A 12947-nucleotide genomic window follows, 5' to 3' on the forward strand; every position below is an offset into this window, starting at 1 on the left:
TAGGTGGGGGGTTGGGGGAGGCTGGGAAGGGATGGGAAGGGTAAACAAAGGAGGAGGCTACAATGCTTGATAAGAAATGTACTCATTATCTTGCCCATCTAATTGTAACCCCTCTGTACAGTATTTTCACAATAAAAAATATATTTAAAAAATAATAATAACAATAGGAAATTTAAGCACATTCAGAACTTCTGCTTTGGGTGAGAGAGAGAGAGAGATTCATTTTTAAATTCTATATCTCTTTTAAATACATCCTACGAATATTTAAGGGGACCTCTTCATAGTACCAATGATGCTCATGGCCAAAGCCCATCACAAATTAAAGTGGTGGAGAAAGTCCACACTGATTCCAAATGACGCCTCCCCCAGGCCACCACGCTGGGCTTGAGCTATCTCCAGAGCCTCTCACACTGTGGAGGCCGGCCTCGGGAGGCCTTGCTCCTGACCCAGAGAAGAAATGAGGGGGCCAGCTTCATCCCTTTAAGAAACAGCCATTTCTTTTTCCTTTTTCCAAACAGATTACCAGAAAGACAGGTTCTGGTTTTCTTCTTCTTCTTCTCATACTCCAGTCATTAACCCCTCTTCGTAGAGCACTGTCTAACATGGTTAAGGACAGAACTGCCTAATGGGCTGCAACTTAACCTTGGCCTTCAATCTCTCAGAGCTCCTCATCTTGTTTTCTGTATTCACCTGGATTTACAGCAAATGTATGTGGGAGAGGCAACATAGTTGTCTTTAACATCAAACCATAATATTTGTAAGAAAGAAAATTAGCCAAGTACTAGTGGATCTACCTTATATATCCCAGTTACTTGGGAGATTAAGAATGGAAGCATCATGGTTGTAGGCCAGAAAAGTATGAAACATTCCATCTCCCAATGATGACAGGAAGCCTAAAATAGGCAGATTGTGGTCCAGGTATATACCCAGGAAAGAAGCAAAGCCCTATCTCAAAGCACATTTGCCTTTACATACAACACACACACACACACACACACACACACACACAGGCTGGAAGCATGGTTTAGCAGTAGAACATCTACCTACCAAAAATGGACCGTCCAAGCTGTTTCATTGTATTTGTCTTTTTGTTTTGTTTTTTCTTTCTTGCTCAACAGTGGGATCATTCTGTGCCTGCACAAGTTCTAACAATAACACTTACTGGTGTTTACGTACAGTAAATGAGACACATAATTTTCTTTTCTGCGAGTTTGCTACTGGCTTTTTGGAATATTTTGATATGAACACAGATCCTTACCAGGTAAAACTACAAGATAATATACTTTCACTTTATGGATGTTGTTGGTGCTCGGATAACCAGAACAGGAACTTATATCTGGTGCCCTGCCTTCTTTGTTCACAGCTCACCAATACAGTGCACACAGTAGAACGAGGCATTTTGAATCAGCTACACATACAGTTGATGGAGCTCAGAAGCTGCCAAGGGTATAAGCAGTGTAACCCACGACCTAAAGGCCTTGAAGTTGGTAAGGAAAAAAATTATATACATATAGATATATACATATATATGTATATCTTGGAAAATTCTTTATGTTACTAAGTTTTCTGCCTTTGAAATGTGTATATGTGCAGAGACATACTATTCAGGGGTAGTCATAGGGGAAACTTTCCAGGCAATTTAAAACATAATTTGATCTCTCTCTAAGTTTAATTCAGAGTATATAGCAATGAAAAACAACAACTACCAAAAGATTGGGTTAAGTGTTTCCTTCCAATCTCTCCCAGAGGACTATTCTAATAGTAAATTCTGTAGCAACTGTTGGAAGTTGAGCTGTAAGCGTTGGAGATTTCCTTGCTATCGCTGTCAACAATCATAAGATATATTCTAACAAAACCAGAAGGTCCTCTTTTTTTGTTCTGTTTTGTTTTTAGGGGAACTTGGTAGAAATACACAGTGGCCCTGTTTCTGCTTGTCAGTTTGGAGCTCCTCCAGTTGGATCCCTGCCCATGTCATAGTGAATTTGATTACTTTTTCCAATAGTTCCCATCTGAAAATAGAGATACTTGAGAAGTTCACTAACTTGGGACCTGAAATGGAATTAGCCAGAGGTTCCCTCTCCAGTCTGCAGTGTGTAACTGACTTCTCCTTTGGCTCATGGAGACATAGCTCATTCAGTGTTGCCCCAACTCTTTCCTCACTTGTTCTATTATAACTCTAGAAATTTAAGTATCAGCTTCCCATAGGAGAAAAGAAAAGAACTGAAGCTAGCAAGGGCATTGGTATGTACACAGCATGTCAACCCCCAGTGGGTAAAAAGCAAGCTGGACTTACAGACATTAGGAACCACTTTGTAGGAGCTCAGTTTATTTTTTATTTTTAAATACATTTATTTATATCTATTTATTTATTTTTGTACTGGTCCTGGGGCTTGAACTCAGAGCCTAGGTGCTGTCCCTGAGCCTTTTTGCTCAAAGCTAATGCTCAACCATGTGAACCACAGCTTCAAACTTCCAGCTTTTTTGGTAGTTAGTTAAAGATAAGAGTGTCATAGGCTTTCCTGCCTGGGCTAGCTTTGAAACGTGATCTTTAGATCTCACCCTCCTGAGTAAGATTGTAGGTTTGAGTCACCAGCACCCAGCACTTGTTAAAAAATTATTATTATTCCTTATTACCTATAAGTAACATATAATATATAAGTTGTACAAAGGAATTCTGTTTGTACAAAGGGATCTCGGTTTGTGAGCACAATGCAGCTTGATTAATGTCAACCCTTTTGACCATTCTCCCTCATCTCTCTCAACCCCACTCATTCCCCTCAATTTACCTGGTCAGGAGCCCACTTTAATAAGCCAATTTTAACCTTTATCTGTGGGTCCCATATTTAACCAGCATCCCCAGCAACAGAAGTGACAAATTTTTGCCTCATGTGACTTGTGGGGGAAAAAGAGTTTCTCCTCCTGAAATGATCAACATCCTTGCTTGTCATTCTACCACTGTAGAGAACTAAAGGCCTTTGAGCTATGGGTATCCTATAAGAAAGTAGAAATTCAATGAGAGAGGCCACACTTCAGTTATCAATCAACACTTCTTAGTTGAGTGGAAATTAATTGCAAAACCATGAGAGGACCAAACTTGAGAAACAGGTCACTAACTCCACTCAACTCAAGCATTTTCAGATTTCCTGCCTATCTATTGAACTTTTCCTAAAATATTACAAAAGGAAGAGAAGGGAAGGGAGGGAGGAAGGAAGGAAGGAAAGAAGGAAGGAAGGAAGGAAGGAAGAGAGGGAGTGAGGGAGGGAGGGAGGAAGAAAGGGGGAAGAGAGGGAGGGAAGGAGGGAGGGAGGGAGGGAGGGAGGGGAAAGAAAAGCAGCCCACAAAGGGAAAAAATAGCCCACAAAGGCCTGAAAACTAAGCTACCTATTAGATGCTCTAGAAATATTACACCCAGTTATCTCTTCCTCAAACAACATGGCATTCATAGCTGCTTTGTAAAGACATAAGAGCTTTGCTGCATGAAATCCAATAGAGTCCTTAATGATGAAATTTTCCCTCTCCCCAGGTCTGTTATACTCTAAATGGTCCAGTCTCCTCTTTAGACTGTTCTTAAGGACAATGATGACTGGCCTGTTTTTTGAGTAATTGTTTTTCTAAAAATGACCAACATTTAACTTTTATTGAGACTTCTGGAAGTTCTTTCCTCACCACTTTTAAGTGAACTCTGCTCTTTTCCAACTATTTTTTCCCCATGGGAATTCTTCCTTTTTTTTTTTAAACTTTAAACTTTTTTATTTATAGCTCTTAGTCCTTATTTTAAACCTCTCTCATAGAACATCTCTGTGGCATTTCAACACTGTCTATGTTTAACCCAATGTGTTTCTTTCTAGGGTGTAGAGGTTGTGCATGGAAACTACCTAGTGAATGGTTTTGTGAGTTCTAAAGCTAACATAATTACTCTTGTATTTTCCTATATCAGGAAATAAAGATGGAGGAAGCTATGACCTACACAGGTATTCAGACTTTTTTATTCTTGGCAGTGTATTTCTAAATAATTGCATGATCCCGTCATTTCAACTACGTACGTGTTTCTTACCATGTGGCTGGTTCTCATCGCAGCTCGGGGTGCATGTTTGTCCTAACCACATTCCATCATATTTTGGCATTGGTGACAGACTTGTCATTTTGCTTTTAAATCAGTTTCTCATTCCCAAAAGAGGTCTCTTATACTTACTGCCATGCTTATTTTGCTCGTTGGATGATGCTTTTAAAAGCCTGGAATGATGTGGAAGGGGAAATGCCTTTGGAAGTGCGCTGGGAGAGGTGGGTGGGAGGTTTGTTTTGCTTTAGGACTTGCACGTGGATTTGGTGGGAAGCCTTTATAAAAAATGAGTTAGAGATATTTTTATTAAATATTCCATTGGTGCATAAAAAGGACTGTTGAGAAATTCAGGAATGTTCCAAAGCTCACATTGGAGAAAGCAGAACTCCCTTATTAATAATTTTCATTAACTTCGGTGACAAGAAGCACTGGCTATAAGGATTCAGAAGACTCTGAAAGGGGTAGTAAATAAGGTGAATGGTAAGAGTGTCTTGAGTCAAGATGCTTAAATCAGAGGGCCAGGGGCATGACTCAAGTGGTAGAGCACCTCCCTAGAAAGCACAAAGTGCTGGATTCAAACTTAAGTACCATCCAAGAAAGAGAGAAATGAAGAAAGAAGGAAAAGAAAGAAGGAAGGAAAGAAAGAAAGAAAAAAGAAGGAAGGAAGGAAAGAAGGTAGGAAGGAAAGAGGGAGAGAGAGAAAGAAAGTGGATGAATGCTCCGAAAGATATCAACATAATACTTAGTAATGGCTAAAACACAAACATTTCATGAACTACCCTGCATGCGAACATCTTATCCCTTTTTAATCTGCATTCTCCTTCTAACTCACTGTGTGTGGGAGTAAGTACCTGGTATGGTAGCAGTTGGTCACCCCGGAATGTCAGCCATTGCTATTTTCTCCCTTGAATACTGAATTTGGGAGGCTCTGTGAGAAGTGTGCTTGCTGGGGGAGACTGGGGCACAGATGTCTGCTCCTCTCTGATGGATATGCCTAAAAGAGAAATGTCCATCAAAGAAACATGGACTCCATTAGTTACATCCAAATCAATATTTTCTCTAGAAAACAAAGAAAATGGCCACTCTAGAGCCCATTCACCCTGGCACCTCCCCCAGCAGCCTCCTGAGCAAGGGTCTCAGGTGCTTCTTCTAGACCCAGCTCACTCTTCCACCAAGAGGCTGAGACGATAGGATGAGTGATGGGAAAGACAGAAAGAAAACCCAGGAAGCTGGACTTCTGAGGATGTCTAGAATCATTTATATATCTCTTCTATTGCCCTCCTCCCTCATCCTCTTTCCTTTCCTCCATTGGCCCCACAATGACCCCCACCGCACCCCCAGAACACTTAAATAAGGCAGAACAGAAGAAGAACCCATTCTTCAGGGTATGGACTGACAAGCAATAGCCCACACACCACGATGATTTCCTGCATCTCAAGGGTTACATTAAGACATTTCTGAAGTGTGATATAAATGGAAACAATACTATTGGCTTTGCAGTGATTTGGTGATGCACTAAAGGATTTTCAGTCTAACAGCCTTTTACTTCAGTCATGAATGAGGTAAGAGGATATTCATGGGTTAAGACATAGGCCTGGCCAGAGCCCTGAGTCACAGTTATTTTCCATGGCACCATGAGGTCATCCCTGGACAACTTTTTAATGAAGGGTGTTTAACTGTACTTGGATATGATTAAGTGACAAGCATCTAGGCTGCTCCCCATCCCTGCTGCCTGCCACATCACTCAACAGTCCCAATAATGTATTGATCCTGAGGTTATTCTGACACAGCCTTGGCAACGCTAGCTGTGGAAATGTGCAGGGTGACATGTTCCCTGCTGTCCTTCTTGTCCCCTTCCAAGCTACTTACCAAATGGCAAGGCAGAGGATAATGTAGCACTCAATGCCGCTGGCATTATCCACACCACCATCTCTCGTATAGTGCATACATCAGCAAGTGGCTTAGATGTGTCCCCATTGTAGACAGGGATCCTCACACGGGGTTACTAAGGACATTTGCTTGTCACATCCATAGACACGCTGGACCCCCAAGTGCAGTGTTCGATGCAGTCTCACCTGCTCCTGGGCTTTGCTGGGTTGAAGGGGAGCACTGTCAATGTGGCAGAGATTGCTAACTGGATGAGGGAGGGCACAGTGCAAAGGCCCTCGTGTGCACGAAAGAACATTTAGAAGCCTTCCTTCTTTGATTTCGTTAGGCTTAAGAAAACTAATTGGTGTGTTTGTTTGTTAATTCTGAAGTTTGATGTGGAAAGCTTTTGAGAGGACTCTTAACAAGCCAACCTGAATAATCTGAAACTGGAAAATTCAACAGAGTGTTTTAGAAAGGTTCTTATTTACACCTAAACTAATGTTTATAAACTGCCTTCTTGCAATGGATTGTCAAAAATGAATCTTGAGAGATTTATTTAGAGGGTTTTCAAAAAGCAAAACAGTTCGGTGTGTGTGTGTGTGTGTGTGTGTGTGTGTGTGTGTGTGTGTGTGTGTGTGTGTGTGTGAATTTGGTGTGTTTATCATCCCCTAATGTTTATAAACTGCCTTCTTGCAATGGATTGTCAAAAATGAATCTTGAGAGATTTATTTAGAGGGTTTTCAAAAAGCAAAACAGTTCGGTGTGTGTGTGTGTGTGTGTGTGTGTGTGTGTGTGTTCTTCAAGACTAATGCTCTACCACTTGAGCCACAACTCCACTTATAGCTTCTTGCTGGTTATTTGGAAATAAGCGTCCTGGGCTTTCCTGCCTGTGCTGACTTTGGACTGCCATCCTCACATCTCTGTTTCCTAAGTAGCTAGGAATAGGCATGAGTCCTTAGGTGGCATTTTTTTGTTTTGCTTTATTGTTTTGTTTTTGTTGTTGTTGTTATTGGTTTGGTAGTTGTTATTTTGTTTGTGTGTTATTTTGGTTTGGGATTTTTGTTGGTTTTGGTGCTGTAAATTCCATGAGGCAGGAACTGATGAGACTTGACCTACATGGTCTTTTTCAGCTAGGACCAGCTGAAAGGGCTGAGCCCAGGCTCACAAGACTCCTGAAATCATTTGGCTGGGGGTGAAAGCAGCATCTAACTGTTACATAAAACAGCAAAGGATCAACAGGTCTAGGGGATGTTTGTTCTTCCTACTGAGCATGAAAGCCACTACTGCCATCCCCCTTTCATATCCACCCAGATCAGCTGGGCTGAGGACCCATGGCTGTGAGGGGCAGACAGTTCTTGCAGCCTTGATCTAGCAAGTGCTGTCTGATCCTTCCTGCCAACTCCTCTAGCTGGCAGGCAAGAGGAGCTCTAAACTCCACCCTCACTTTGTGCTAGCTAATTTTCAATCAGTGAGCACTGAAGATGGCCACAATGGTACGACTATATGGCCCTGAAGTTATCTGCATGGGTGTTGGTGCCAGACTGCCTTGGCTTCAAATCCCAGCCTCCCTGGTGCACATACTTGGCACACAAGGGTCTGTAACAAGCCCTAGGCAGTGGAGGATATAAGTAGTAAAGTAGAAAATGAGATACTAGCAGTTATATGAATGAAGCAGTGTGTAAAAGGAAACAGTAAGAGACATCAGTCCAAAGGCCATTAGTATATCTTGTATGTTTCCTTGGGAGGAACTAAAACTCAGCTCCAACTCCAGCTGTCTTCTTAAGGGTCTCTTAGTGATTTCACATCCTTTCTGCTTCTAGGGCCAGTGACTATTACAAGTAACTTGAAATAATTACATTTATTCTAAAGATCTGATTTTCAGAACAAACATACACACCTTTGCTTTCTAACTAAAGAAATTCAGCATAGCCCAACAGCTGAGGATTGGCAAAAACCAGGATTTACATACTAATGTATTAATTTTTTTAGCTTTCTATTTTGACATAACTGTGTTTACATGAAAAGTTGTGGGAATAATTTTAAGATTAATTTGCGTAACACTATTGTGTTCTGGTTTCTTCACTTAATGGTTTTCTTTCCCTACTAGGTTTGGATTTTTTGTTATTGTTTTTGATGATGTTTTCTTTCTCTCTCTCTCTCTCTCTCTCTCTCTCTCTTTCTCCCTACACACACATCTGCACACTATTTTTTTAAATTTAACTTTATATTTTATTATCCTTAAACAGTTACATATAGAAATTTCTATTAAAAATATCCAGTTTGTGGGCTGGGAAGGTGGCTCAGTGGTGAAGCGCTTGCCTTGCATGCTTGAGGCCCTGGGTTCGATTCCTCAGCGCCACATAAGCAGAAAAAAAAAGCCAGAAGTGGCGCTGTGGCTCAAGTGGTAGAGCGCTAGCCTTGAGCTGAAGAGCTGAGGGACAGCGCCCAGGCCCAGAGTTCAGGCCCCACGACCGGACCCCCCCAAAAAAATGTCCAGTTTGGTAGTACAATGCATCTTGACAATGTCATTCCAATCATCATTCTCTCCCACCCTTCCCAACCCTACCTAGTTAAATTTTTGCATATATACGTTGAATATTATGATTGCCTTACTTCATAAAAAGAGTTTGACATTTTGTTTGACTTTGTTCTCCAACAGTCACACAACATTAGGATTCTGAAGCTATCTCAGAACTCTCCTGTGAGACTCATGGGGCCCTGGATTGTCTTTGTTGAATGGGGTGTTTTGTTTTGTTTTTAAAATTGTTTTTTAGTAACTTTTCTTTTTCTTCTATGGAACTTGTTCTGGTTAGGTTTCCATCTCTATTGGCTCCATTTTAATAAGCTGTTTTCCTGAGAAGTTATCTGAGCAGTTGTAGCCCCCATCCTGGGATCACTGTATAGAGGAGTAAAAGAGGAAGTTGAGATGACCTAAAAAAGAATTATGTAGCCATACAGCCTTCTGCCTGCACTGACCCTGCTCCATACCCTGCAGCCTTCCCGGAAGCCATCTGTAGCCTTTGTCTGTGTTGCTGGCAGACAGCTGTTGGCATGATGTAGCTGCAAGGATGTGAGAGGCCCAGGTCTAGGAATGCCCCTCCTCCATTCCTGTAGCTCCCACCCCTGTCCACTCACTCCATGCACTGAAGTGTCCACCACAAGGGAAAACTCCAAAATGGCCCCTTGGTGGTTCCAATGTTCCAGTAAGTGTTCCAGTTTATTTCTAGTCCATTGGATCTGACCTGGATTAATTGTCTCCTATTGTTTCTGCATATTTTACCTTGAATCTTCTACCATTTCTTCTTATAAAGATGATTGCTCAGTTTTGCTTTGGAACTTAGTAGAAACTTTGTTTTCCTCCAGTAAGTTGTCCTAATACTTGCAGTTCTTGTTTGTTTGGTTGGTTGGTTTTTTGGGGGGTCCAGTCGTGGGCCTGAACTCTGGGCCTGGGCGCTGTCCCTCAGCTCTTCAGCTCAAGGCTAGCGCTCTACCACTTGAGCCACAGCGCCACTTCCGGGTTTTTTCTTTTTGCTTATGTGGTGCTGAGGAATCGAACCCAGGGCCTCAAGCATGCAAGGCAAGCGCTCTACCACTGAGCCACCTTCCCAGCCCTACTTGCAGTTCTTTAAATGTCATTTGCCCCTGTTTTCTTATTTAACCAGATGCTTTCTTACTGTTCTATTTGTACTGGCCTTCTTTGACTCCCAAAGAAACATTTAATGAGCTTATCCTCATTCATCTTTCCATTTCTTCCATTTTCAGGTGCCCTGTTTCTTCTTTGTCCTATATAATGCCATTTTTGGGGGGGGGGTCCGGTCGCGGGCCTGAACTCTGGGTGTGGGCGCTGTCCCTCAGGTCTTCAGCTCAAGGCTAGTGCTCTACCACTTGAGCCACAGCGCCACTTCCGGCTTTTTTGGAGTCTCATGGGCTTTCCTGCCTGTGCTGACTTTGGACTGCCTGAGGAATCGAACCCAGGGCCTCAAGCATGCAAGGCAAGCGCTCTACCACTGAGCCACCTTCCCAGCCCTACTTGCAGTTCTTTAAATGTCATTTGCCCCTGTTTTCTTATTTAACCAGATGCTTTCTTACTGTTCTATTTGTACTGGCCTTCTTTGACTCCCAAAGAAACATTTAATGAGCTTATCCTCATTCATCTTTCCATTTCTTCCATTTTCAGGTGCCCTGTTTCTTCTTTGTCCTATATAATGCCATTTTTGGGGGGGGGGGTCCGGTCGCGGGCCTGAACTCTGGGTGTGGGCGCTGTCCCTCAGGTCTTCAGCTCAAGGCTAGTGCTCTACCACTTGAGCCACAGCGCCACTTCCGGCTTTTTTCTTTTGGCTTATGTGGTGCTGAGGAATTGAACCCAGGGCCTCAGGCATCAAGGCAAGTGCTCTACCAGTAAGCCACCTCCAGCCCAATGCCAATGTTTTTTAGCCCTTCTTCTGCATCTGTTTTACTTGAATGTTTCTAGAAAAGTGCTCAAAAAGAGCTAATGTGCACAGTAGTTCCTGAATTTTTTGTTGTTTTTTTTTTTTGTCATGAGGCTTGAACTCGGGGTCTAGGGTACTCTCTCTCTCTCTCTCCCTCTCTCTGTCTCTCCCACTCTCTCTCTCTCTGTCTCTCTCTCTTTCTCTCCCCCTCTCCCCTCTCCCCACCCTTTTTTTTCTCAAGACTAGCGCTCTACCACTTTAAGCCACAGCTCCACTTCTGGTTTTCTAGTGGTTAATTGGAGCTAAGAATCTCACGAACTTTCTTACCTGGGCTAGCTTCAAATTGTGATCTTCAGTTCTTAGCCTCCTGGGTAGCTAGGATTACAGCATATACCACTAATGCCTAGCAGTTTGTGCATTCTTTATTTATTACCAATCCTGGGACTTGAACTCAGGGCCTGGGCACTGTCCCTGAGCTTCTTTTGCTCAAGGCTAGCACTCTACCACTTGAGCTACAGTGCCACTTCTGGCTTTTTCTGTTGATGTGGTACTAAGGAATCGAATGCAGGGCTTCATGCTAGGCAAACACTCTACCACTAAGCCACATTCCCAGCCCAATTTGTGCATTCTTGTAGGAATCTTTAAACTTCCTTGATACTTGACAAAGGATCTGACTGGGTGTGAGATTCTGCATACTTTCATTTCTCTCCTAGGACACTTTCACATCCTCAGATTAACTTGCTTAGCACTGGTGTGTTGTGGTTTTCTTCACTTGATGGTTTATTTTAGCAGGGATATTGTCATAATAGGTTGTTGTTGTTTTAATTCCTGTTTTGTATTTTCTTTTCTACTGTTTTGTATAGAGTTAGGCTTTTTTTTTTAATTTGCAGGGTTTAGACTATTCACACAATTCCCAGTTCTTTTTTTTGTCAGTGTCACCCAGTATACTCATGATTTCAGGGTGGGGGTAGACAGGTCACAGGACCTCCAGTCTCTTGTTTCTCTTGTTTTCCCCCTTTGCAGGACCTGAGATCTCCCCCCCTTGGGCTCCTTTCTTTTACCAACCAGTCTCCAAAGGTTATCTCTCCTTTCCTTGGTGGTCTTTGCTCCCTGAAGCGATGCCCTTCAAAGACTTCCCCCTCGAATCACGTGTGTGTCTTACCAAAACCCTGGACAGTGTTTCCACATGGTGCTGAGGCTTCTCCCCAGTGATAGCTTCACGTGAGCCTCACTTCCGCTCTCACTTCTCACTTCCAACTGGATTCTCACTCCACCCTCACTCCTCATTTCTCTCCGACTACTCTCTCCCCAGGGTCTATGGCCAGAATGTGACCTGCAACTCTGCTGGGATTTGGTATTCACACTTTTTATTTGCAGGTGGTCTGAGGATTTTAGAATATTTTCTCTTCTAGTTGCACGGAAGCTGTGAGTTTTGTGTGGTTTTACTAGTTTTTCTTGCTGCTCTCTCTTGCTTTGTGAGTAGTTCATCACACTGATCAAAGTTAGTGATGGGCCTTTCTAAATGCTCCTTAGGCACACTGAGAAAGGGGTTTGTTTTGTTTCGTTTCGTTCCAGGACTATAGTCCTCTTGATGATGTATGCAGATATGAGAAGGGGAACACTGCTATCTTCTTTGTGAAAAAATTCAGATGGAGATTTATTAAAAAGACATAGATTTATCTATAGTGTAGAACTTCTAGGCCAAAAAAAACTCAAGGAAACAGATCAAATTTGAATTGAAGATGCACTTGATTACACAACTGAGTACCAGAGACTAAAATAAAGATACTGTACTACATATTGCCTATTACATTAAAATGCCTTGAAATCCATCAGCCACCCAGCCACCCTGTAAATGACAATGGATTTGCCATACACCTGTTCCTACATTTGACCAAAGAAGGACCAAGATTCAAACAGACTCATGCCGGTACTCTCCTGAGTCCCAGGACAGGTGTGGCAGGTAGGAGAGATCCACTCCACCTCCAGCTGATGCATATGCACAGAGGTTTTCACTTGTCTCAACTTTTTTCCTACTCCTGCTGTCACTAAGTCACCTATAAGTGTGACAACTCCTCGGTAAGAAATCTCTAGGGGCCACCTTGACAATAAAATTAACTTTAAAAGAAAAAAAGAAATATCTAGGGGAAAATACTTTCTAGCGTTCTATTCCAAACTGGTTTGTTTAAAAAAAAAATAGCGTAAGGTGCTTGTCCAGTTAAGTAGGAAACGATTTTTGCACTGATGAAGCATCCTTCCTGTCTCCACAGAGGACAGCTCTGGGATGGATGGGAAGGTTAGCCTGCCTAACCTCCCTGCAGACACCAACTGGCAAGGCTTGGAGGAGTTATACAGCGTGAATGAAAGCATCTATGAGGACAGACACAACTATAGCCTTAGTCTGCTGGACTGGACTAATTACTTGAAGGATGTAGATAGAGTATTTGCACTGCTGAGCAGTCACTCTGAGCAAAATGAAACAAGCCAGACTCAACCTGCTCAAAGTGATGGGTTCTTGATTGACTCTGCTGAGCTCTCGGTGCCAGGGGAGATGGCTTCAGCAGAGTCCGATGAAGACCCAAGTCTTA

At 42.5% G+C, this 12947-nt stretch overlaps 1 protein-coding gene across 1 annotated transcript in view; it reads left to right on the forward strand.

Moving 5' to 3' along the window:
• Positions 1-12947, forward strand: part of Sulf1 (sulfatase 1) — an 83333-nt gene extending 70386 nt beyond the window's left edge. The window contains exons 16-19 of the mRNA XM_013028463.1: positions 1119-1261; positions 1364-1487; positions 3938-3971; positions 12630-12947. Of these exons, the coding sequence (XP_012883917.1) occupies positions 1119-1261; positions 1364-1487; positions 3938-3971; positions 12630-12660 (332 nt within the window). The 3' untranslated portion in view covers positions 12661-12947. The remainder of the gene's footprint in view (positions 1-1118; positions 1262-1363; positions 1488-3937; positions 3972-12629) is intronic.

Source organism: Dipodomys ordii, unplaced genomic scaffold (genome assembly GCF_000151885.1).
Source record: "Dipodomys ordii isolate 6190 unplaced genomic scaffold, Dord_2.0 Scaffold109, whole genome shotgun sequence".
Taxonomy (NCBI): domain Eukaryota; kingdom Metazoa; phylum Chordata; class Mammalia; order Rodentia; family Heteromyidae; genus Dipodomys; species Dipodomys ordii.